At 51.8% G+C, this 25,015-nt stretch overlaps 7 protein-coding genes across 7 annotated transcripts; 3 read left to right on the forward strand and 4 right to left on the reverse strand.

Annotated features, from left to right (window-relative positions):
- Positions 1 to 1,323: 1,323 nt before the first annotated feature.
- On the reverse strand, positions 1,324 to 2,429 carry AYO21_06467 (hypothetical protein; the record flags this gene model as incomplete). The annotated part of the gene is made up of 2 exons (XM_022656427.1): positions 1,324 to 2,129; positions 2,180 to 2,429. 2 exons carry the CDS (start codon positions 2,427 to 2,429, stop codon positions 1,324 to 1,326), a joined length of 1,056 nt encoding a protein of 351 aa, XP_022511215.1.
- Positions 2,430 to 3,500: 1,071 nt separating this feature from the next.
- AYO21_06468 (hypothetical protein) lies at positions 3,501 to 10,968 on the forward strand (the record flags this gene model as incomplete). Its single annotated transcript, XM_022656428.1, has 2 exons — positions 3,501 to 7,334; positions 7,567 to 10,968. 2 exons carry the CDS (start codon positions 3,501 to 3,503, stop codon positions 10,966 to 10,968), a joined length of 7,236 nt encoding a protein of 2,411 aa, XP_022511216.1.
- A 1,155-nt stretch (positions 10,969 to 12,123) lies between these two features.
- AYO21_06469 (hypothetical protein) lies at positions 12,124 to 12,447 on the reverse strand (the record flags this gene model as incomplete). Its single annotated transcript, XM_022656429.1, has 1 exon — positions 12,124 to 12,447. The coding sequence occupies one exon, from the start codon at positions 12,445 to 12,447 to the stop codon at positions 12,124 to 12,126; it is 324 nt and encodes a 107-aa protein (XP_022511217.1).
- A 1,406-nt stretch (positions 12,448 to 13,853) lies between these two features.
- On the reverse strand, positions 13,854 to 14,724 carry AYO21_06470 (hypothetical protein; the record flags this gene model as incomplete). Its single annotated transcript, XM_022656430.1, has 2 exons — positions 13,854 to 14,318; positions 14,371 to 14,724. The coding sequence occupies 2 exons, from the start codon at positions 14,722 to 14,724 to the stop codon at positions 13,854 to 13,856; spliced, it is 819 nt and encodes a 272-aa protein (XP_022511218.1).
- A 498-nt stretch (positions 14,725 to 15,222) lies between these two features.
- AYO21_06471 (hypothetical protein) lies at positions 15,223 to 16,650 on the forward strand (the record flags this gene model as incomplete). The annotated part of the gene is made up of 1 exon (XM_022656431.1): positions 15,223 to 16,650. One exon carries the CDS (start codon positions 15,223 to 15,225, stop codon positions 16,648 to 16,650), a length of 1,428 nt encoding a protein of 475 aa, XP_022511219.1.
- A 1,263-nt stretch (positions 16,651 to 17,913) lies between these two features.
- Positions 17,914 to 18,450, forward strand: AYO21_06472 (hypothetical protein; the record flags this gene model as incomplete). Its single annotated transcript, XM_022656432.1, has 1 exon — positions 17,914 to 18,450. One exon carries the CDS (start codon positions 17,914 to 17,916, stop codon positions 18,448 to 18,450), a length of 537 nt encoding a protein of 178 aa, XP_022511220.1.
- A 3,535-nt stretch (positions 18,451 to 21,985) lies between these two features.
- On the reverse strand, positions 21,986 to 23,530 carry AYO21_06473 (hypothetical protein; the record flags this gene model as incomplete). Its single annotated transcript, XM_022656433.1, has 1 exon — positions 21,986 to 23,530. One exon carries the CDS (start codon positions 23,528 to 23,530, stop codon positions 21,986 to 21,988), a length of 1,545 nt encoding a protein of 514 aa, XP_022511221.1.
- Positions 23,531 to 25,015: the final 1,485 nt, after the last annotated feature.

The following is a 25,015-nucleotide window of genomic DNA, read 5'->3' on the forward strand; positions in this document are numbered from 1 at the left end:
TGCACCTGCACCCTCACCTTACTTTCTCCAATTTGCTCTTCGTCGAGTAGCCACTGCTTCGTGCAAGAACTGAAAGGACAAGGGAAACAACAACGGCAAGATGCCTCCAATGCCTCCTTCTGCGCAGCGGCGTGGGCCGTCGTGGATTGATAAAAGTATGTGCTGTCGCGCCACTGTCTCTTGTTCGCACGGAAGCTAATGTCGCCCGCAGTGAAAATGGGAATGTTGATGGGCGGAAGTTAGTCAAACAATGGCAACAACAAGACAGAGGAGAAGTGACCGAAAGACTGACTGATTCGCAGCCGTTGGAGGGATCATGGGCTTCATCTACGGTCCGTCGCGATCAGCGCGCCAGTCCTACGGTTTCACACTAACTGTGCTGTCAGGTACCGTGACGATATTTCAATACGGCGCAGGTCAGGCTGGTGTAATGAGGACCTTGGGGAAATATATGCTGGGTTCAGGCTCTATGTTCGGGTGTGTATTGACGCCGTTCTCTGTAAAGATGGTCTCTAACCAAATGGCTCGACAGACTCTTTATGGGCATCGGAAGCATCATTCGCACAGATTCACCTCACATGACATCGACAGCATGGGCACGATCACGATATCCGCCTTTCATTCACCCACGACGGAACCAGTTCTCCATCAACTCCCGATGATTCAATTCGAGAAAAGAGAGGGAACAGAGAGAAAAGAGTACGGCGACGACTCATTGTAAATACCAGTTACGAACGGAAGTGGACTTGGAAAAGTTGATTGACCATGGACGAGAGCGATACCCATCACTGAAACAAATAGCGCGAAGCCCACCAATTCGCTTTTTCTGACAACAACACTGAGATGAATACATACATTTGCTGGCTTCAGCCCTTATGACAACCACCCTTGCGGATGTCGAACTGCTGTCCATTTTCAGTTGCACTTCATTTCCCATCGACATTCAAGGACATCCAGTATCAACACTAGTTGGCACTGCTTTTCACTAATATCCTCTTTTTTTTTACTGTCTACAGTGTCACTGATGCAGCGCTATTGCATAAGTTACTACGGCTATAATCTCCAGACCTACTTTGAGTACCATGGAATTTTAGTCTTCTCGATGTTGACCAAAAGTATCGTCCTCTGTCGAATCTGGCGGTTCAGATAGGACGATGTAAAACTTCCAAATATATACACAATCGCTCATTACCACGCACTGTTCCTGTGGTAAGGCTACCATTATTTAGTCCTGAAACTCCGCATATGCTTGGAAACCAGCTAACAAATAGCATTGCCGCCACTCATTCAACCCGATATTAGCACCCAAAGTAGGAAGAATATCTAAACATTGTTAGCATTGACTTGAAGACACTCAAAGCGGATTTTCGAACTCACCATGAGAACACCGAACATCTTAGCAACCAACCATCTATTGCCCTGTACCCGGTTCCAATATTTCAGCAGCTCTCTTTGTGCACCCTGAACGTTGTCGACTACATCCTCGGTGTTTGCATCTATTCGTTGTAACATCTCGCCCTGCTCAGACACCATTGTTGCAAGTTGACCGAAAATGCTACCCAATTCGTTTATCGTCCTTTCAATGGCTTCGATGGCTTGCCCACGCTCCTGAATATATGTATTTGTCGGCTGGGCCTCCTCCATTAATAACAGTTGGTGGTCGGACTGAGGAGTATTTCTCATCAAGGTCGAAGTATTCGAAGGTTCAAGGGTCAGAAGGTCATTTGACGAGGCCTGAGGAGTTTTTTGCCGACTCGTTGGACCCTGATAGAGCGGCGACTGCGACCTCGAGTCATCCAGATGGGGTTGCGATCTTGCCGACACTGACGACACAAAGTTCTCGGTCCTCGACCTCGAGGCCTGGATATTTTTGGTGCGCACTTCTAAGACGTCTTTAAAATTCGCGGCGACATCCGTGACCTTGTTTTGTAACATTAGCACAACGTTTTTGTTGTGCTGCCCCTCCTGATCCGCCGATTTGGGCAGGGAAGCGGTCGGGTGCTGTGACTGAGTGAGTTGTTGCAGAGCGGATATCTGTGCATTGAGACCAGCCAGGTCTTGCTTGATAACATATGTGAGCTCCGCGATTTCGACAGGCCGATCATCGAAGATTGCCTTTCTCTTAGCCACTGTCTCTTGTCAGCAGGTCGCTCTACCGAACACCGCTTTCCCAACGTACGCTGCGCCAGTCTCTCTAATTTTCCCATTGTGGCGGTGATTCCTCTCCCTATCTGGGCTGCATTGCGAGCAAATTCTGACCTGGAGCCCCTTGATGGACCATTGGCGGCTCCATTTGCTTCTTTTTTTTGCGCATCGTTCAGGAGGGACTGTCGTTGAGGTCCACCCTTGTTGGCGGTTTGCCGCTTCTGTGCCTGCGCTAGGATTGTGCGGAACTCGCTCGTCCGGTCTTGGATGCTCGTGGAAACCATGGTAATCTATGTGCGATATCGGGTTATGACATGTAAGAAAGAGAATGTCGCGGAACCCAGTGTTCACAAGTTGAACAGTGCAGCGATTATGAGAGGGTGGATGGATGGCAGTGATCTCATTCTAGGTCCGTTGTCTATGACATGAAAATGGTGGGAAAGTTGCAGAAGGAGGAATAGTTTTACACGGGCCCTGAGGGTATTGCGACCAGGCAAATTCTTAACTTAGCATGTACAAGAAGATTGAAATGAGAGATGATTGAACTCGCAGTCCTCATCAAGAGACCGCAGCCGGAAACGTCCAGGTGGCTTTGCCGCTAGATGAACCAACGCCACAACAGCCTCACTTCAGCCACAGGTTCGGATCAAACAACGTTCGTTATTATTGAAGTGGGTATCGTGTTGCACGCAAAGCGAGGAAGCGGAGAACAATTTCACGAGCACATGATGTATTATGATGCGGCACTGCATGAAACTTGCAACACGCGTCCAATTTGCTGCTTCAAGCCCAACAACCAAAACTCATGATCTCTGAAAGATACACACGCCCTCATTGTGTGGTTAACATCTATCAATCCATCAATCGATTCGTATAGAAGTGTGGCGCAGTCTGTTCTCAGGGTGACGCAAGGTTGAACACTCCTTGTTCGCTTCTGCCAATCAAATCTACAACCTCGTGGTCCATTCATAGGGCAGAGTGAGGAGAGCAACGCAAGTTCTTGCCCACCATCTCTCCCAGCATTGCGCGGCTGGCCTAATACTCCATTCATATCTCTTTCATATCCTCTTCTTCGGATATGCTCTGAGCACCCGACTTTTTCAGTCGACCATTTGCTCCAGTCTCCAGCCAATTTCGCGCAAATAATCTATCGTCTCCGCCTGTCGCGTGCGACGAGTATCCCTTCGTTCATAATACTGCTACAACGTTGACATCTTCTGCAGCCTTTGGGAGAGCGGATCCAGACGCTGTGGTTGAATTGCTTGCGAGATGTGTTACAACGTACCTTGACGATACCCACCTTCCTTTCCTCCCCGTTTTGAACAAGACCAACCGAGACGGATCCTCATCCTCAAATGGCGACCTCCAATCCGTATGGTACCGGGAAATACAAGACCAACGTGGGAAGAGCGATCTCGAAGAAATGGAAAGATCTCCGACAGGTTAATTATGAGGGCTCTGATTGGGGAGATGATGAAGAATATGATGAGCCAGAACCCGTGTCTGCGCCTAATCCTCGACATCCAGGTTGGGCTCCTCAACCTGGCATTCCTCCTGCCAACCGAAGCTTTACCAGTCCCTCCCCTCCTCGAGCAGGCCAGAGGCCTTCGTTTGATCGGGGCGATGAAAGACGATATGTCTCTTCTTCTGTTGGCTTTGAATCGGCGTACCCCACAACCCAACGTTCGCCTTTTCCGGAGCCGCAACACGACGATGACCCTTCTGCCTCAAACTATGCGATGCATGGTCCTCTTCGCCTCAACACCCAGGGACAGCCTCCTATGCCTCCAGGTGGTTTCCGACCAGGCTCGAGAGGGAGACAACATCCGGCATACGAGGATGTGCCCTTCTCAGCCCCAGGAGGCTTCCCCCAGCAAGGTTCCCCTGGGTTCGGTAGTCGGTCTCCTCTTAGCGACGTGTATCAGCGTCGCGAAAGTCCCATGAGGCCGGATAGTCGTTCTTCCAATGCATCCCACCGACAATTCCCTCCGCGCAAAGTAAGCTTAAGCCAACAGCCTCCTCAGCCAGATTTCTCACAACAGAGCGAGTCTCCCGTGCCTTCTTCCTCTCCAGGACTTGGCAGTACCACTGCAATCGACGATCGTCCCCCACCAGTATTCATCCGACCATCCGATATCTATAAGCGTATGCCTGAGGAGATGGAGAAAATTCGCAAATCGCAAGAGTCATCCCGTCCAAGCATCGATTCAGTGTCAAACCCAGCCAGAGAAGGTTCTGTTGGTGGTCGCTCGACTTCCTCAGATCCAAAGGAACCCACAGGCGCTATGCAGCTGGCAACGGATGATCACGATTCTGCCCGTCGTCTGAAGCCAACCTTGGACACCGTCCCGGAGCGTAAGAGCGAGTATGGGTTTGATAATTTACTCAAGCTATCAAGCGATGACAGCCAAACAACAAAGGAGACTAAGATTGAGACTGAGAAGGAAACCGTGGGGGTATCGAGGCAGGATACTACTGCGTCTTCTGTCTACTCTGATCGTCCGGATCCAGTTTCCGCCTCAACCATCTCTAGTAATGTATCAATCAACGATGGTGTTCGGGAGACAGATCATCGTTTACCTGATGCGAAGGAAGCTTTCGGGCTCCCCCTCGTCCACAGAACATCTGGATTTGACGTGGACCTTGCAGCACTGGGAAAGTCGGTATCAGAACCCAAGTCTGAGACGTCGAAGCCCTCTGGCGATGTATTACCACAGGGAGCCGTGTCCGGTGACGATGGCATTCGACCCAAAAACCAAGGGTTGCAGCACCAGCCAACCCTTGGGTACAGATCAGTTGTCCAGCAGGCCTTCGATCAGAGCGAGGATCACCCGCCCTTTTCTCCCACCTCTACGTCAGGAACTGTTGATCGTTCAAACAGTGCCTCAACGACTGACATTAGTCCTATCATAAGTCGCAAACTTGATCCAATACCGACTTCCTCCGTTATTCAGACTGTGCAGGCCGCCATTCCTGAAGAGCCGGCGCAATCAGAGTCTCGTCCGACGTCAACCATTACGTTGAGGCCTGGGGAGGTGCAGCCAATCCAGGAAGAAATGCTTTCTTCGCCACCCCCTATTCTTTCGGGCTTTCGACGAGACGTAAATCCTCCGAGTCGAGATAACAGTCCTGCAAAGAAGCCTCAAGAAATTGGACCTCAGGAACACCAGCATCCACAATCTGGCTCACTTGTGGACGATGAGACCAAACGACCTGTCCCAGAAGGACCAGCTCGTGGTTTGGGTTTGGTGGACAAACCACTCCCCGCGGAGCCCAAACCAGAGGCGGCCTCTGCAGGCGCAGGCAGTCCTCCTCCGTCCAGCCCGAAAACATCACCAACAACCGAAGTGCGTGATGCTACAGACAAGCCAGAATCAAGCCCAGTCCGATCTATCCTTGACATCCCAAATACCCAACCCCCCCCGTCAAGTGAGGATCAAGGACGCCCTGGACCCCAGACGCGTCTAGAGAGTTTTCGTCCCTCGATCCCTGGAGGATGGCAATCATATGCCTCATCGACAGGTTCAGCCACTCCTGACACAAACACACCTTTTCAAAGCCAGAGGAATGTTCTATCACCTGAACACCCATTTACCCAGAGACGGGTCGAGAGCACTGAGAGCATACCTACTGCCCGTGCACCTACAAATATCACTTCAGGTGGCGATGGTGTAACACAAAAAGCTTTCGCAGCAGCGGCATCCGCTGGGAGTGCTTTAGCTGGGGCGTTAGCTGGTCACCGCCTGAGTGAACAAGTGCAACATTCCGATGAATCGTCGACAGAAGAAAATGACAACGAATGGGACGCATCCAGCTCATCCAGCGAGGAGGCTGCGGAAGCGGTAATGACTTCTCTTCCGGCGCCAGCGCCGGAGAGTCAGGACAACGAGCAAATAGCTGAGCAGCAAGAAAAGGATCTGGTGGTACGAACAAATTCTGGACCAGCAACCAGCCTAGTTCGGGCTTCATCTGTGTCGAGCTCAGCCCCATCGACTCACGCGTCTGCTGGGGCCGGAGACTCTCGCTCGGACGTTGACTACATGCCAGCCCCGCTGCGCACAAGTCGTTTGATTGAAATCTCGAGCCCTCGGCCACCTATCCCCAATGTTTCAGTGCCAGATGAGACTCCCACTGAGAGTGACAATGAGCGACTACAACAGGAAATCGTCAGAAGTCTAACTCCAAAATCGTCAAACCTGGAGGAGCAAACGGCAGTCCAAAGGAACCTGCCTGACACAGCTCCCTCTAAAAATGACATAGATGCAGAAGCTGTGTCTAAGAAACTAGCTCCTCTGCAAGTCATCACCCCCCAATCAGCACAGGCAACCATCCCGAGCAACGATGGACATTTGTCCAAAGCTGGTCAACCATTGACTGAATCCAAGAAGCTGCCGCCACAGCCTTCCGCTACATCATTGGGAGCGGCTACACCCCCGAGCCTTAACATAGATACGCCAGGTGCCGCCCAAACAGAGACATCCGTCGAACAGAACTTACCAACAGCGGGTAAACCATTCCTCCAACAACGGTTCTCCTGGGAGACAAGCAGCTCACAACCGCCGTCTGCGTCAACACCAAAACAAATGAGCCCGCCTTCTACAAGCTCTCCAGACACGATCACAGCTCACACCCCACTCGTGCCTAGCTCAATTGACAACGTTCAGAGAAGCGTCGAAGTCAATCAACCGATAGCGAGGCAAACATCTCTGTCTTCAGATCAGCCTTTCGAACCAGTGCATGGTCCTCCGTTTCCCGCGACCGCTACAGAGGTACCCCATTCACCACTAGTGCCCCAGTCACCACAACCTCCTCCTGATGGGCTACCAACTTTCCGCACAATCATGAATCTCAGTTCACCGGCAGAACGTATTAAGGCATTCAATGAAAGTAGGCAATACTATGCCACACCAGATGAACAGCTGGGAAATTGGTTGTTGTCGATGAAGACGCCGGAAAATTTGGAGCTGTTTGCTACGAATGGACGGCTATCATTAGACACGGCTGAGAGCCCTACTGCACACAAACCGTCGCCCCGACGAATGCTGACACAATCAGCTGGACACATGCAAGAGGACGGGAAGAAGCTAATGGCAGCTGCTGGACGATTCGGTGGCAAGGCGGGTACCGCCGCTAAAGGCCTGTTTGCTAAGGGAAAAGAGAAGATGCGACACGCGAGCTCCGGCGAAAAGGTAGTCCGTTGATCTTCCCCCTTTCCTTGCCTCGCCTGTAATATCATCTCTTTGCGACGAAGGAAATGCATCAATGCTATGTGGGAATATATGCTTTCAGGGATCCCAGAACCTGGCCCGAACATCTTCACAGCGTTTTCCTTTGGGCACCTTCAAATAGTAATGAATGGAAACCACGATTTCAATATGCCTGCCTTTCCTTAGCGAGCCCTTGATTGACGTTTGATTTTAGGGGACACTGGTCGAGCGACGAAAATCTACTGGACTTCATCCAGACGAACGAGAAGATCTTGCCTCCCCTTCCCAGCCACGAGATTCCACATCCCTTGATGGTCCACCGCAAATTCCATTGAACATCACGCCAGCCTCTCCCATTGATTGGTTCTCAAACCCCGAGCTCAAGAGGTCACGAACCAGTGATCTGGACCAGATGCTACAACCAGAAACAACAGCTTCTTCCGCGGCACATGAAAGTCAGGCTATCAACTCGGCACGATTGGAGCACGTCAGAGTATTATCTGCCAGTGGCAGCGTATCTTCTGCTACTCCCGTCGCTCCTGTACTTGCTCCTAGTCCGGCGGTCTCAGCCCTGGATAGCGAGCAAGGGCATAACGAGGATGATGGCTTGCCTAGCCGTTCTATCAGCCAGTTAACCAGACCTACGGACGAGTCACCAGTGGAACGAAGCAATAGCCGGAGGGAAATCCCTGCTGCTCAACTTCAGGTCAGTCCTATTGACTCTCGTGGCTTATCGCCAAATACTCTCGCTGCTCCAAAATCTCTTACGGAGCATCACGACGGGTCAGCATCCGATGCCCACTCCAGCGACCGGAGCCTGCAAGTTCCACAGCACCGGCGACGGTCTGTCATCTCCGACGTATCCAGTGCAGATCCCAGTCCTACCATTAGTGCCGACCGTCAACATGGCAGGAGGAGTGTGTCTCTATCACCTGCGGACGACCTACCAGCTCATCCAATGCCTGCTGCGCACGAAGAGCGGATACCCCAGCCTGAACAGCGCGCTCCCACAGCTGTGGCTGTGGTGGCGAACATTCGACCATCCTTCGACACCAAGGAAGGCCAAACAGAGCCTCCGATGGCAACAGGTCTTCCTCCATCAACACAAGAGCGTTCCGACGTACAGGATTTGAAGCCAGCTGTTGCGACTATAGGGCCACACTCTACTGCTGAACCACCGACCCAGAAGTTCGCGTCGCAGCATGAGCAAGACCGCGAGAACTACCCGCTTGGCCACCATCGGCCCTTCTCATTTGCTGGCATTGAAGGTATTGGCGCCATCCATCAGTCAGAGCAGATACATGAGCAAGATCTCAGTAGGGTTCCATCTCAGCCGATGAGCCCGATAAGTCTAGGTCGAAGCAGTGCGGGAGGGTTTAGCAAGGAGATGTCGCAAGTCAGTGTTGAAGAGCCTTCGGATCAGGCAAACGACCCAGGGCAAAGACATTCGCGATCATATTCTAGGCCTTTCATCGCTGAACCAAATGTCGGCAGTGACCCAGCATTACGTGCGATGGTACCAGGGCAGCCCCAAATGGATCGTGCCCAAACGTATCCTATTGAGAACCCCTTGCCTAGTGCAAGGCGGCCCCAAGAAGAGCTTGATCGTTTGCGCCAGCGAAAAGAGCAGCATCAAATGGCCGCCATGCATCAACACCAGCCGCCCATGGAAGAACAATATCGCATACCAGGTCCGTATGGGCAAAGATATTCATTAGCTAACCAAGTCTCTGCCCCCACAAGCGGCCGGGGCAACACTCCAGTACCAGCTAGCGGACAGCCACCAACCAGTGCGCGCAGATCTCAGCAATATCCTAGCCAGATTCCACCGCAGCCTCATCCTGGTACCAGCTCAAACATGTCAATGGAAGGCCCGAATCGCCCGGGATACCGGGATGAGTCTTCTTACAAGTCTGGGTCTGTTGCTCATGTGGAATATGATCTGAAGTCCGGAGAACCTGTGAATTATCCCTACGGTCGGTCAGTGCAGCAACATCGTCAATCAATTAATCCACTACCCACTCCTGCTGCACAATCGGTGTCTTCACAGCCAGCATCACAGGGTCCGCAGACAGAGAGAAAGAAGAGTATGCTTGGGAAGCTCTTCGGCGTTGGCTCCCAGTCGCGTTCGAAGCTCCAGAAACAAGGGAGAGTCGGCGCTGCACTTGACAGCGCAGAAATCGTACAGAAGGAGAAGCGTGGTAGCTTCCTGCACCGTAATGACAGTATGTCATCAGAGAGAAGTGGCAGTTACGGTCGTCAGGACCAGCTTGGACAACTTGGCTCGCCCAGCATTCAGTCTCACTCTGCAAGACGGCTATCTAAGGATGTCCTACGAGCGCCTACCCCAGAGACGGGTGAGAGAGGAACAGAGGGAAAGAAGAAGAGGTTCTCAGGGTTTGGAGGCAGCCTCTTCAAGAGCAGCAGCAACACACGGGCTGCAACAGTACCTACTCCTTCACAGACACAGGGACATCATGTTCCTGCTCAACGTGTTATATCACCTGAACCATATTCGGCGCAGAACCACCGGGTCACATCTCCAGAGCCGTATTCCGCGCACACCCCTTATGGCCGGTATCCCATGGGGCCTGGAGGTTACTTCCCCCAAGACCCTGGGCATCTACAATACTCTCAGTCTGCATATCCAGCAAGCCAAACGCAATCTCAACCATCTCAGTATTCAAATGTGACCACTCCGTACCAACATCATTCAGACCGCAGCAGTTATCCATACCCGGGACAACCTCCCCAGTCACTGCCACCAGGTCAACAGCAAGCAGCGGGACTGTATCCATCCAATACGTATCCATACATGAACCTGAATCAAAGTCGACCATCCGATCTTCGCATTGACACAAGTGGCGGCAACCGTAGTCAGTATTACGCGCCCGCTACTGCCCCGGCACAGGGCTACTCGAGACCGGTGTCCTTCGCTTCGACGCCGCCCCCGAATACAAACCCAGCCAGTACGATAACAACCACAGGCGGGCCTACATCCGCTGGTTTGGGACAGCCTACGCCTTCAATCCGACAGGACCCTCGTACGCATGTCATTGACCTCCACAAACGATCACGCTCACCACGACTTGGCCGCCCCGGCTCTGATGACCTGGACTCCGGCCAACCACGAGGCACTCCAAATATCGGCGTCAACGACATGTTAGGTACATTCAGCTCCAAGAAGATCAGTCCTGTTGGTGGCATCGCGCGTCCAGACGATGACCAAGAAAGGCCCTTTGCAATCACGGTTCCTGGGCTCGATGATGATGGAAACGATCGACGCAAGAAGCAGCTTCTTCGCGAACGGATCGAAGGTGCAACAACGAGGAGCGACACGCCCGTCAGCGTCGACTCCAGCAGCCACCCTGAGCAGATCAACACCAACACGAGCCAGGGCCTCGAACGCAACGTGTCAATTCTGGAGGGATCCCGAGATCCAACATCGCCCCGGGAAGCACGCCGTTCTAGTGCAAGAGACAAGACCACCCCCGGAATAATTGCAGAATTGCCGGGCTCCAAGGCCGAGGGGTATGAATCGGAAGAAGAGATTCCAATGAGTGCTACAGCGTACCCTGGGCAGGAATGGATGCCAGTTTTTGTCAATGATGACTGAACTCAATAAAACGGGGCTTTTGTTGTCTCTGGATAACATGGCGCATCATCTTTGCAAACGAAAAGAACTATGATTTTCTCTATTTCAAGTTATCAAGCTGGGTGGGATCATCCTGTTTACGCACGATTTTTTTCTTTTGGACGCTGAGAAGCAGTAATGGGTCTTCTAGGATTTGGTCTTTCTGTATTCACTGTTGTATATAATTCCCCTTGTATTTTGCCATACGGGTGTTGAGCGTTTTAGCAAGCGGATCTTTTTTTCTTCTTTCCTTTTGAAGGGCGGATGGAGATTTGATTGAGATTTTTGATCGATATAACACTTTTGATCAGAGAGTTCACTACGTACGGCCTTGTACCTGATTGTCTTTTCGAGGGGCGGAGGTAACGTTTCTTTGCAAGATGAAGTTGGTACCTATACGAGGAGAGAGGGAGGGACGGAGGGACGGCGGGATGGCAACCTGGCCTGGCTGGTAGCGATAGAAACCTATTCCCATGAGCATGAACAAAGGGATCAATGATTAGGCTCTGCGTGAGTAGGTAATGTATCTATCTACCCCTGGTGCCCCTATCTATCACCTATATGATATGTGTTGCCAACGAGGCTGTGCACAACAAGTACGAGTAGAGGACTGATCGATCAATGAATCCTCAGCGCATGGCCTTTTCGCTTTCCTGCTTCCTTCCACTAGAGTGGTGTAAAGCCGCCCAATGGCATATATCCATATCGGGATTTCCAGTTTATCTTGGTTTTCTTCTGGCATGTTTTGTCCTCGCCGACATAAATTGGTCGGGCGAGTGGTTGACTGACCGAAGACGGAACAAGGGTTGCAGTAAATATCTCGAACGAGTAAATGATCAAGTAAGTGGATCCGCACATGGCCCCAGTAATCTCCTTCGTTGGATATTTTCCAGGCTTCGAGAACGGAAGGAGAGGTTAGGTTTATTAGGTTGCATCCGTCCCATACCCCAATCCTGTCCTGGTCCATGAATTTCGTTTCCAAAAAAGAAACCATACATCATTCAAGCAGACGGACACACTCGTTCACTCTAGTTGCCAACCATCTTCCATGGGGGATGTGAAGATGAAAATGGAAAAGTGATTGCTCTGGTAGGCGAGCCTGACTCTTTCGTAGACTGTGCGTGCGATCGTGACCAGTTAAAGGAAATTGGTTGGCAGCTTGATTCTGAAGAAGACGCCGACGAAGCGGGTGAGGAATGGGCTTTTGCTTTTCCAGTCGAAATGTGGCCAGGCAGGCGAGGTGGTGATGGCGACGACTCCCGGCATCTCTTGCTCTGACGCAGTCACTTTAGGGTTTTCTCTTTCGATGTCTCCTGGCCCTGTCGCAGGGTCGATATATGTCGTGATGATGGTGCTGCCGCCTCGGTCATCTCTCAAGACCTCTCCACTGATGCGTGCACATATCGCGACCCCAAAGACACAGGCTGCGATGGCGACGAGACGAAGGACCAGGTTCAGCATCGTGCATGTCATACAGAATCTGTGTGCATCGCCCAGAACCTGGAGGTGTCATTCAAGGGGATAGATATATCGTATGCCAGGGCTGGCGGCCGTCCTATATGAGAACATGTGGACAAATGGTATATCCATCCATCCCGGCTCAACCTTTTCCCCGGTAGGGACGTGACGTGTCATCCGGGCAGCCTCGTCGGGCCAATCCCAGTGCTTGCACGGTAATATAGTTTGCCATGTGAGTGTGTTGAATCTCCCATTAGATAAACGTCGTGTCGATTGCTGCGATACTATCATCTGACTGGGTGAGTACGAGCCTAGCATGTTGGACATGGGGTTGACCGAGGCTGATGTCCGAGTCAGAAGATAGACCTCGAGCCTCGCTGGGGTCCGTGAATTTGGGGGCACGGTGAAGAAGCGTCCAAGCGTCCAGTCAGAGGAAGAAGGCCTAGATTGTCTGGACCATCTCGAGGTTCGAGGTTCGAGGTTCGAGGTTCGAGACTTGCTCATGAGGAAAAGAGGGTGCGTGAAGGCAGATTATCCGCTCAATCATCTCACCGAACCTAGGGAGTGTTGCTTTTGACACCGAGGCCATGTCTTGACTAAAGATCAAGATTAGCCTTAACTCCCTGCTGCCGCTGTTTCAGATGCCACATGAGCCCGCAGCCTGGACCGTGCTCATGCAGACGCTCGAGCACTCGACCAACCAACACAGACAGGAAGGACAAAGAAAATAGACAGAGAGAAGGTTTTGCATCAGGAATACATGTCAGCAGATCCGGAGTGACAAAAGGTAGACCAGTGTGACAAAGCATCGGTAGTGGGGAGGCTGGGTATGGACTTTGAACATGTTTCTATTCAAGCCCTGAGTAAAGCCAGTATGTCAAGTCACGGCGACGCCAAGCAAAGGGACATGCGATTGGAGAAATCCTGCTCGATTCTGTTGCAAGGAGACCAGCCTCTAAGGATGTGAGATAGTACCTCTCGGATTGACCCTGACCAGGCAATATGCAATCTCACAATCCAAAGAAAAATCCAGTGTAGCTCACCTCTGCCCATGAAAGTGATAGCCTGAGTGCAGAACTCATCCCTGAACGCATATTTCTTTGCGTAGCAGACACCACATACTTGACCATCTCAACAGCAGCCCGAGTAGGCTGACGCATGGACTCAATACTCCGGAATCCTCCCAGCTGAAGTCTGAACCTGAGGTTCAGATTTCGGTCTCACCAAATTTCTCCCCGCTAGTGCCAATGCATAGTTGGGAACATAGACTTCGCATGCAATCTCCTGAACATTCTGTCGTCCAAGACGATAATGTGCAAAGAGCCAAGGTGCCATATTGGATGTAGATGCCATCTGCGGTGGATAGCCCCGTCTCTTAGCGACAATGCTGTTATCACTAGCAGAGATGTTCAGCCACCAGCTAAAGCAGCATCCTTGGCTCGCTTTGATTTCTTCCCTGCCTTCTTAGACGCCTTGGTTCCCGCTGCCGGTTGCGCTTGATCCTGTTGCTCGAGACCCTCAACATCTGTTTCTCTCTTTCTTTTTGCTCTCTGTGATTTGCTCTTAGATCTAGTTTTCCGCTTTTTCCCCTTCTTTGCTTGCACCTCTGGCTGCTGCTCTAGGGGTGGATTGCCGTCGTCGCCGTCAGTGTCACCGTCACTATCAGAGTCACCGTCTGCGAGATCATCCGTAGAAGGGGCGTCATTCAATGTGGCTGCGATGAATTGGTCAGCTTGTGCCGTACGGTCCTCATCATCCTTTGTCTCCGCCTTTGCCCTCATAGCAGACTCGAGTTCTTTAAGCTTCTTATTCGCAAGTACTCTCTCGCGGGCCTCACGCTCGGCGCGCTGTAGATCGAATTTCTCATTTCCGGCCTGTATTGGTTAGGCTCATCGTTAAGAACTCCAAATTGATACGGTGCTATACCAGAGCATGCTTAATGAACCTTCCAGCGGCGTCTTTGTCAAGGGATAGTGTTGGCCCAGAATTCTGCGGTGCAGCCTCATTCTGCTTGATCTTTTCAAAATATTGTTTGACTCTTGTCAACTCCTTGAAGACAGCATGTTCCTTTGCTTGGACACCGTGGAGTCTGAGATAGGAGAAAATCAAGGACTCGATCGAGTAGACGAGAAGGACATGAAGTTTCGCGCGATCGAGTAAGGGGAGCTTTTTGGTGGTGGCAGAGAGCGCGCCGCTAAGGATTGGTTCAAGATTGTCTTCGAGATCCTCCAGGTTCTCCTGTAACTCGTCCACGAGTCTTATCACAGCCTTAGTATCCATCTTATCGCGATGGGGAAGGAGAATTTGCGCTCGTGAGGTGAATGTGTAGAAATGCTGCGGCCATCCGCCTCGCAGTCGCAGCGCGTGAATTTGGGGCAGAATTTTCCCCCGCATCAAACACGCATGAGTGACTGCGATTTCTCCAACTGCGATGCCTTCAATGCCAGCCACCATCAACTCAGTTCCTCCGCCATCGCTACTCGTCACTACTCCTTATCTCTCTGCTGAACAGACAAATCGTTCTCCAGTGGTTTATCAGGATGGTTACGGCAGCTTGACCTGTCAAGGACAGAACTCCGGCAGATAAATTCGCCTTTCGTGCAGGCCTACTCGATCTCATTCCTTTAAGTGAACACCATATCAACACTCAAGCTGTCGCAACGACTGTTTCTTCGCCCCCTCTCTCGGGCAGTGCGCAGATGGCCGAAGGTCGTGCGCTCAGACTTGTGGCCACAGAACGTCTTCTGTCTTAGACAACCGCCTCGCGAATTCGGAACCATGACAGAAACTCGTTCTTGGTGGAGAGATCCGCCGTCGCCCGAGCCCTCGGGAGACACCCCCATATTTGAGTCCAAACCACTGGAGGAATCAGCATTGCCAAATCCGGACAATGAGCAGCTTCTTACCAGACGTGTACATATTCTCGGTCTTGGGAGTATCGGAACTCTGGTCGCCCATTCATTGAGATGCCTGCCCAATCCTCCTCCGATCACCCTCATGATCCATCGACAAGAGCAATACGAAGTTTTCAAAAGAGGTGGTCGCACTATCAGCCTGATAAACAAGCAAAACGAGACCAACGATGAGCAAACTGGGTACGATGTTGACCTCTTCAACGGCTATGGAGAGGACGACAAGGCGCGATGGGACTTCATTCCTGACAAGCGTTGGGATCAGCCACAGACCAATCCTGTCGAGGAAGGCGAGATGATGCAATCCGGCGAGCTTTACATCTACACCTTGATAGTTGCCGTCAAGGGGCCGGCCACTGTTGCTGCCCTCCGCTCTGTCAAACACCGTGTCAACGCGGAGACAACCATCTGTTTCATGCAAAATGGGCTTGGGCAGATAGATGAACTTAATCGGGAGGTCTTTACAGATCCGCAGGAACGTCCCACCTATATGCTGGGAATTGTTTCTCACGGATCATACATGTCGCAGCCTTGCACAGTCGTCCATGCCGGCTACGGTACCATAGCTCTGGGGATATGTCGAGATGCTGATCGTTTCCCGCTTCCGCCAAGGACGCCAGTACGGCATCTGTGGGAGTTGTCCGAAGAAGAACGGAAGAAGCATCACCCTACGGACAAGGAACTTTTTGCGACACTCTCTTCACGTTACCTCCTACGCACCTTGACTAGATCGCCGGTCCTGGCATGTGCGGCATTTCCGTACCTGGACCTATTGCAATTGCAGCTGGAAAAGCTGTCATCCAATTGCATTTTGAACCCCCTCACCGCCCTCCTTGATGTCCCCAATGGAGCATTGCTCAAGAACGAGGAGTTGCTACCTGTGCAAAGGCTTCTCCTTGCCGAGATATCTCTCGTCATTCGAGGCCTTCCAGAGCTAGAGGGGATCCCCAATGTGCAGCACCGATTCTCTGCCAAGCGACTTGAGCAGCTATTCTTGGGCGTGACAAGGCGGACAGCGCAGAATTCGAGCAGTATGCGGGAGGATGTTCGCCATGGCAAGAAGCCGGAGATCGACTACATTAATGGCTACATCATCAAGCGGGGCGAGCAACAAGGCATCAAGTGTGCTCTGAACTTTATGCTCATGCAGCTCATCAAAGGCAAGAGTTCCTTGAGGATCGGGGCAGGGCTGCCCTATGGCACCACACAGATCCAGAGCGAGGTTGACCCGCATCGACCCGACTCGGTTACCATTACGGACAATAGTACTCCAAAAAGAGACAGCACGGATTAACGGATTCTTGTGCACCTCGTGGTGGCTTGGAATAAGCACCTCTCGGGGCTGCCATGCATTGCCATGCATTGCCCAGACGGATTAACTACAAGTATAACTCGAGCAGATACTGAAGCTGACCTCGTGTCAGCGCTTGGCTGCCGAAAAGGGAGGATACTTCAGTAAAGCACAACGAAACTGACCACTCTCTCGTGTCACCCTTTGATCTCTACTGTGTTTTGCTCTGGCAATCGTTGTCCATGTTCAGAGAGTCATGAGATAATCGTCGGCCGGGCTGGGGAAGCTTGATCGGGTTCTTGTGGGGGAACAAGGGGAGTGAGCCGAACGCCGATCACCCAATCCAGCACCTCCAGGCGAGGAAATGGGTTTAGTGGAAAGCAAGTTGGACCTCCAATCCTACGAAAACCGTGGCCGTTTGATCCAGACCATGCGCTGCCCAGCTTGGACTTTCTTTGACAGTGGTCATCTGGCTAGTCCATGTGTGGCTGAGGGAAAGGTTAAGCAGCGTCGCAACTCCGACCGACGGCCACGATCGGGTCTTGGTCCCAAGGCTGGGGCGAGGTTGGTCTAGGCCAAAAATACCTCGACTAAAGCGGAAGTGGGCTGACGCCTCTGTTAGCCTCAAACATCAGTGGCTGAGATTAACGAACAAGAGGCGCTATCGATGAACTTAAAGCTCCCCAGCCTTGGTCCGGTCTTGGTCCTACTGCAGGGGAACATGTTGATCTTGGCGCTACCCGCGATACGAAAACTGGGTGTCAGCTGGTCTGGCTAGGGCAAGCACTGCGCTGGTGTTGGAAGCTAAATTGCCAGATGGCGAGAGGTACCCACCCCAGGGACACCCGTGAAGACCCCAGTCGAACTCAAAACGAGGCCAAACTTGGACTTTTTGGCGGCAGGTGGAACAGCTGTGACGGCGGTCACACCCAAGGTTAGGGACGCATCGCTTGCTGGAGACGGACCTGGACCTGGAGCGGGAGTTGGTTCTCGAGTTGCTCTGTTTTGAGGCTGAGGGCAGAGGATACGAGCATGTCCAGGCCAGGTTTTTTTTTCTCCGCGCCAACCTTTCCTGGGTTGGTCTCGTCATTGAGGTTTCAATATCTATATAACAATGCCTTCTCCCCGACCTCGTCCCAGCCTCTCATCCAGCCCGCAACAAGACAATCGTTCGCTATCTCTCAGCCAGCACTTTACCCAACACTCGTTGTGACCCCAACTCAAACCACATTCTTTCTTCTACACAGACCTACGTGATCAATCATCATGCGCTCGTTCACCATCGCTGCCGCCGCCGCCCTCGTTTCCTCAGCCTATGCTGCTCCATGGACAATGGGCGGCCTCTGGGGAGCCAAGTTCGACCCAACCAAGTGCTTGACTCAAGGCACGGTTGAGAGCATAGTCGACGGCTTTGGCAAGCTCATCTCCGCGTACACGGACGCCGACGCTCAAAGACTGTTGGCTGACGACCTCGTTGACTACTCGGACTCTATCAACTCCCTCATCGGGGCACCAGTCGGGACTGCCACCTTCCCCAGCAAGGCCGCCTTCATGGCGGGCCAGGGATCTCAGCCTCCCGTCCCATTCGAACTCCTTGCCATTGAGGCGTACAACTGCGACACCATCTCGCTGCGATGGATTGGTGGTCTGCAGCCGCAGCCAGTCAAGGGCATTACGGTGCTGAAGGCATCCAATAGCCAGGGCGAAAAGGATACATGGCAGATCAGCACCATCTTCACCGAGTTCAACAGCATCGCTTGGTTGCAGGACATTGGTGGCAACGTGACCTACCCCAGCCACTAAACGGCGGTTGAGAGGCATCATATTTGGGGGGGAAACCCCACTTGGAACATTTGGCATTTTGGACCAGAGGCATAGCGTGGGCGCTGAAAAGCGAACGATCACTTGGTACATGGACGGGGGTGTTGCCACTATACCTACTATTACTGAGATTGTCAGGATGTGGGTTAGGCACACGACATCAAAATAGGGGATGGGTAGTGGACAGTGGACACACACGAGACCCCGAGGCATACCTATATTGGACATTTGTGAAACGTTACGCGATATCATTATTTGGACGTTTGACACTTGACCTGCAATAGAAGTGGTAATTTTAATGGCTTTTGACTGAAGTGCCTTTACTAGTAGTAGTCAGCGGGAGTCGGGGTGCAGGGTTATTTCGCTTACAACCTGCACAAGTGCCTGGGTGATTGCCGACTTCCGGGGAATGAGGAGAGGAGAATCGAGTATACGGACTAGTAGCCCAGTTGTTTGAGATGTGATGCTACGATGCTGACGATGGGGTTTCCCGCTGTAATTAACTCCTATCCTCGCGCGGTACCTCTACTCGGTTCAGTTGTACCTACGAGCAGTAATTGTACCCAAGAAAGTAGTCGTTGATCCACCATCTTTGGTTCCCCTAAGGTGGGTTGCGGGTGTGGTTGTGGATTCTGGCGGCCCAAGATCGACGTCTGCGACAGGTACAAGTATTTGTGACTGGCCCAACCTGCTGGCTGGAGACTACAAATCGGGGGGCCGGCGGAGAGAGGGGGAGACAAGGAAGTCTGGGCCGCCTAAGTCAAATAATAATCTTTCAATTACTACTCGGCAAGCTCACAGGTACAAGTATTAAGTCATCTCCCGAATGTCTGAAGGATCGCAAAGTAATTTTGTTAGGGGACGCTTCGCCCCCCCGAGCGAGTGGTGGTGCGGGTTGAACGTTGCGAGTCGAACTTGCGACCGGGGAATGAACTACTGGCTCGAGCGAATTTACTCAACTTGGGTGCTAGGGGAGGTACCGAGGACTTGTTAGTCCGCAAGTAGTACTCGATCCCTTCCTACTCGGTACCTGCATAGTACTCTACTGACTGTAAGTTAGTAAGTGCTGGGTAGGATGGAAGGTCAGTACCTAGATGATCCTCTGTGATTAGCGATAAACGAAACAAACCACACCTCGTCTCAACCCCGTCTCGACAGTTGTCTCAATCCCATGCCAAAAATACCAATCATCATCGCCACAGGCCTGCAAGGTACGGTTACGAGTACGAGTAGTACTCGGAACTTGGTACATCCTTTCGAAGAATCTGCGAGTTGTACGAGGAGTACCATTTCTTCGTCGCTGGTGCATCAATCACCATCGGGGGATATTTCCTTTTTACTGTGTACCTACCTACATACTCCAGGGGAAAATGGGATATTCAAGGCTCAACGGCACCCGGCAAAGCTTGATCTTTTGCTTGGCTCGATCAATGGCTTGGGGAGGAAACACTGACCCAACGAACTTCTTGGCTACCCTGGGTAGTCAAGAAACCATCTCGCACCCAAGCCTTCGCGCGAAACGAGTAGTTTTGGGCCTGTTGAAAGTATATACTCCGCACTTGGCACTACAAGTACCTACAAGTACAAGTAGTAGCTCCAGGTGGTAGTTATAGTACGAGGACTACGGGTAGAGTTGATTTCGCTTTCTTTTCTTCATCTCCCTGCCTACCTGCCAGCCTACGAGTTGGTACGAGGTATGGACTATCTTCTCCGTACCTTGGTACCGACTACCGAGTCCTGAATGACTCGCTGGAGGGTTCAACGGCAGAATGCCGTCCCTACCCTGTGAGTACGAGGTATGGGACAGAGATCACAGATCATCATGTACTCCATATTTCCACTCCACCTAGGGCCTGCACGGTCACCAAGTTTGGTGTGGATGGCCAGGTGGTCTGGTGAAATTAACAGATCCCAAGCATCTTCCTCCTGAACCATACGAGGTACCTACTCACCTACTCGGGACTCAGTGCTCAGATACGACCACTGGTACAAGTAGGTAGATAGGTTCGCCGTGAGAGTGGAGTGGAGCAGAGTGACACCAGCACCGGTACAAGCATAAGTACAACTAGGAAAGGAGAGAGAAGGAAAAGGATGTGGGGAGAGAAGAACTTCTGGGACCAGTTCGAGTATGACTGCGCTCAGACCAAACCACTTCAACTTCAACTTCACTCCCACTTATGCGAGGTCCTCTTCAGGTGATCCATCCCATCCAGGCAGGTCATCTCCCCCCTTTCAATGCCAACTGCACTTCTCTTCCAGGACCATGACTAGGTATGCACCGGTCGCGCTATCTTCCATGGTACTCGGTGGTCTCGTGCTCACAAGTCCTTGACCTCTGCGCAAACACATGTCTGTGCAAAGCTCATGATCACAGCGCTCCTTGAAAGCTGAGGACTAGATGGCCTCATCATTCGAGCTCCTGGAGACACACACACACACACACACACACACACGGAGGACACAGGCCAATACAGTCCGCGCGCACATGATGTCAACAGACCACGCGCCCTTCCTCGCATCCGTAGACTTCCTTCTCCTCAATTCACCGATTCCGGACCTCATCGTGGCCTCAGCGCGAGAAAATGCCCAACAGAAAATCTGGTTGACATCTCTGCCCCTTGTTCTTTTCTGGAGATATGACCGGATTGATCAAGTCCAGCTACAAGGTGCGCGCAGATCATGGAGCACAGATGCTCCTACATAAGTCTAGAGTCCAGACAAAACAGTCAAGAGAAACCCACCCGTGCCATTCTATGCAATCGATGCGTCGTATGCAGGGGGTTTCATTCTCTACTGAATTCGAGATCTCTGGAGGACGAAACCATCACGTGTACTCGTGGTGGTCTCGACATGACTCCCCCTTTCCATCTCTGCAGTTTCCTCGAGAGGATGAGATACGGGTGGTCACGTCTGCTAGTAAGTGCAAGCTTGCGCCGGGACCGTTTATGGACGCTCACGCTCACGTCTATGCTCAGGCTCGGGCTCGGGTTCGGCCACGGCTACATGACAGCGTGACTGGAATTCTGCGGCAAGGGATGAGCATGCTACACATTATCGAAAAGGGCTGTGGAACTCTGTTGAAAGCATCCGTGCCCCGGGCTATCCGCGCAAGAGTGTCGACGCCTCTCCCGAACAGCAGCTTATGTAGTGCAAGACGAGGAAAGCTGGTCAGGTGAGTGACTACGGGACCTGCCTACCGATACACCTCTGAACCCTCTCATGCCTGACATGGGTTGAATTATGGATGTGGACAAGGCTACCTACCAAGAAACAGAAGGGTAAGACGATGACCTACAGAATGGGCGCAGCGCTATCTTTCTCGATCGGAATAGGTAGAGATACATCTCTTTGCTCCTGCTCCCTTCCTCTGGGTGGATATTCTGGACGATGCTGATGCTACCATGTCCTACATACATCATACACCATACATCATCAACTTAGGGAAGAAACCCTCAGTTGGTCCATACCTGCTCGTCCAGCCGTAATCATCCAATCATGTAAAATGCCCAGGTGACTTTCATCTACTCAAATCAGAGAAAGTAGACGGCCACCCCTTTTTGGCTCCGAGAAGTCGCGACACCAGCTTTCCCACAACACCGAGTTTTGGTTTCTTCTCATTCTGCACTTCCCCCGACCGCTCTGACGTCCTTGTGTTGGCCCGTTTCCTCTTCCCTGTCGACGGCGGTGTTGGAGGTGTGAGTACACCGGTGTCGCGTGGCAGTGCCGACAATGTATTGTTATCTTCACATCTGGTGCCGTCAATCCCTTTGGTAAGGGGTTGATCTAGCGTCATCGTTCGGGATGTTATTCTGGGTTGACCTGGAGGGGACATATTCGTGCTGGGGCGTTTGTGTAGCTTTGATGATCGCGGTGCGAGACTGCTCTTGTCTATGCTCAATTTGTTGACACTTGGACGATTTTGCCGGTACTGCCGATTTGCTTCACGTGTTTCGTCGTGCTGCAAGTTGGAAAGACCATTTGTTGTCATTTGACGCCGAGTCCGAACGTTTCTCCTGCGAACTTGTACATTGGCTTCCGCGATGAAACGTTCGGCGGCACGAAGATCCGAGAAGCTTTTCTTAATACGCATGAGCGGTGAACGGTAGCTCTTGTGGTCGTCCTCGTCGTCCCAATCGATATAAGACACTTCCTTCTGTCTTTCAAACGCGTGAGGCAAATGGCTCGTTGTAGCCCCCAATCCAGAATGCGGGATATGTCGCGGTGGCCCAAGATTCGAACCACTTGACGGATTTGTGGGCTGAAGTGCCCAACAGAGCGGATCCTCTTGATACAGAAGAGGTCTGGATAGTGGCGGTTTAATGCCATGGGCGCGAGAGTCGATGCTGGTTTCGTATTTTCCCTTGGAAGATGCCATGGCATTGTCAGAATCCTGCGGCAGAAGACTCTCAAAGTAGTTTTGTGAAGAGTCGACAGCTGTGCAGGGAGACCTATCAGAGATGGCAAACGACGAGCGAGATTGACATGAAGTTGTCAAGGACGGGACTGGAGTGATTGGGCTTGTTGGGGGAGTCGAGAGAGTCTCCTGTTCTAGTGAGACATCTCCAATCTGTGCGGTCAATCGCTTCAACGGTTCGCTCTCCGCGGTCGAGGTCGAGTTTGTGTTGGTCTCATGACATATTGATGACCCGGTTGATATTAACCGACATTCAACCTTGCCGGTATCTGACAAAGGTCGAGTGAATCTTGGTGCTGGTGGAAGCAGACTTGTGGGACGGAGAAGAGCTTGGTGAAAGGTTCCGTTACCATACGTATTGTTCGAGGGCACCGAATGGCATTGAGGACTGTTTTTGGTGTAAATATTGTCATCGTTTGCATCTGAGTGTACCACGGACGGTTGGACAAGATTTGAGGACCACTGCGCCAACATCTCCTCAGGGTAGAGGGATGCAGACGGCACACGGCGTAGGAGTAGCGGATGAACACCACAAGGATCTGCCAAGTCATTTGGCTGAGAGCAAGAAGGGAGGCCATCAGAGTCACCCTTTCCATAGGAGTAATGTGGATTAGTATGGGGTGCGTATGTTGCCAATGGTGGAGGCATGTTTCGGATGTCGTGTTGTATATAGAGGGAGGCGTAGAGCATTCCTTGAAAGGATCCACGATGTCACATTGAGAATATATAAAGACTTCGAGCTTTTTGGTAATCACTCTTCTGACACCACGGACAGAAGTAGCTGAGGTTCAGCTACAGACGTCGGGTTGGACCGAAGGAGGAATATATGGGAAATAGGCCAGTACATCCGCGCAACAAAGGATTTCGTAAAGGATTCTGGCTGGACAGGTTCTGCACTGACCAGAAGGAGCTCAAACTGCAGTTTGAAGGAGAAGCAGCCTGGATCTCGCAGGCTGTCACATTGCCATGCACGGCCTGGAGAACGTGATCTCTCGAGATCTAGGCACAGTCAGTCTGAACAACAAGGGTGGGACCTCAATGTGGTGCGTGGGTAGGAAAAGAGCCGTTTTCCATTTGGCGAGATACCACGCAGAGGCGTCTCCAACCTCTCAACAGCAGCCCGGACCGTGGTTCTGGATTTCGAACTGGAACCGGAGGGAAGGGCTTCGAGCAGCGAAGGCGAACTGACTTTCATGTATAATTCGTCCGAGGCCCTGGCCAATGCTCTGCTCATGTGTGCTGGAAAGGTATTTGCAGTATGGTCACGCACGGCGGCCGTAGGGCCAACAAGGGGGACATCTCGATTTTGCATTATGGTGTTGTACGATCTAGGTTTGTGCCGTCTGCTTCTCGCAAGAGGCAAGCCACCTGTTCAATGATATGCTCAAAGATGCAAAATGTCAACGTTTGTGACATCAACAATACACACTGAGGACCGGGCAGCAGACGAGGACCAGTTGAGGTCAAGGGGGACAGCTTCATCAATCTAGGCACGAATTCCGTTCCGCAGTCGGGACAATTCGAGACTCCACTGCAGCATTCCCTGGCTGGACAGCAACATCAAAATATGTGAATTTGGGCTTTCCAAGGGAAAGTTGGACAGCAAGGCGGTGTTTGCTCTTGACAGGATTCCGACCGCTTGCTCCAATCTTGACCAATTCGCCGTTTATCAATAGCGAACATGAAGGAGAAGATCAGTTGGTGACGAGGCCCTTACCAATACGACCGATCTGGTGAAGGACGTGTTTCCTACCTGCTTTCCTCGAGAGGGACTAGCACCACACCCTCATGCATCCCATATCAATCTTAACAGGGCAAGAATGGGTTGCAAAAATAGTTTATACTGACGAGTTTGACATCTGGCATTGGCATTGGCATTTGCAGACAGTCCAGGTTGATGAGAAGTAACCCTGCAGCCACCAGGGAGGTAACTGGACGACGCCGGTACAAAGATAAGTCAGCTCTCACCGCAGACGATTTGGTAGTTCAAGCTTCGCAGATCAAAAGCATGGATGATCAACAGGGAAACAGGAGACGTAAGGCTCTCAGCCTCAGTGGTGGCGACAGATATCCGGGAAGCAAACGCCATCAATCATCTTGGTACTGTGGCTTTAGCTTCTGCTAGGGCACAGC

This window comes from Fonsecaea monophora (assembly GCF_001642475.1).
Source record: "Fonsecaea monophora strain CBS 269.37 chromosome Unknown Scaff45, whole genome shotgun sequence".
Classification (NCBI taxonomy): domain Eukaryota; kingdom Fungi; phylum Ascomycota; class Eurotiomycetes; order Chaetothyriales; family Herpotrichiellaceae; genus Fonsecaea; species Fonsecaea monophora.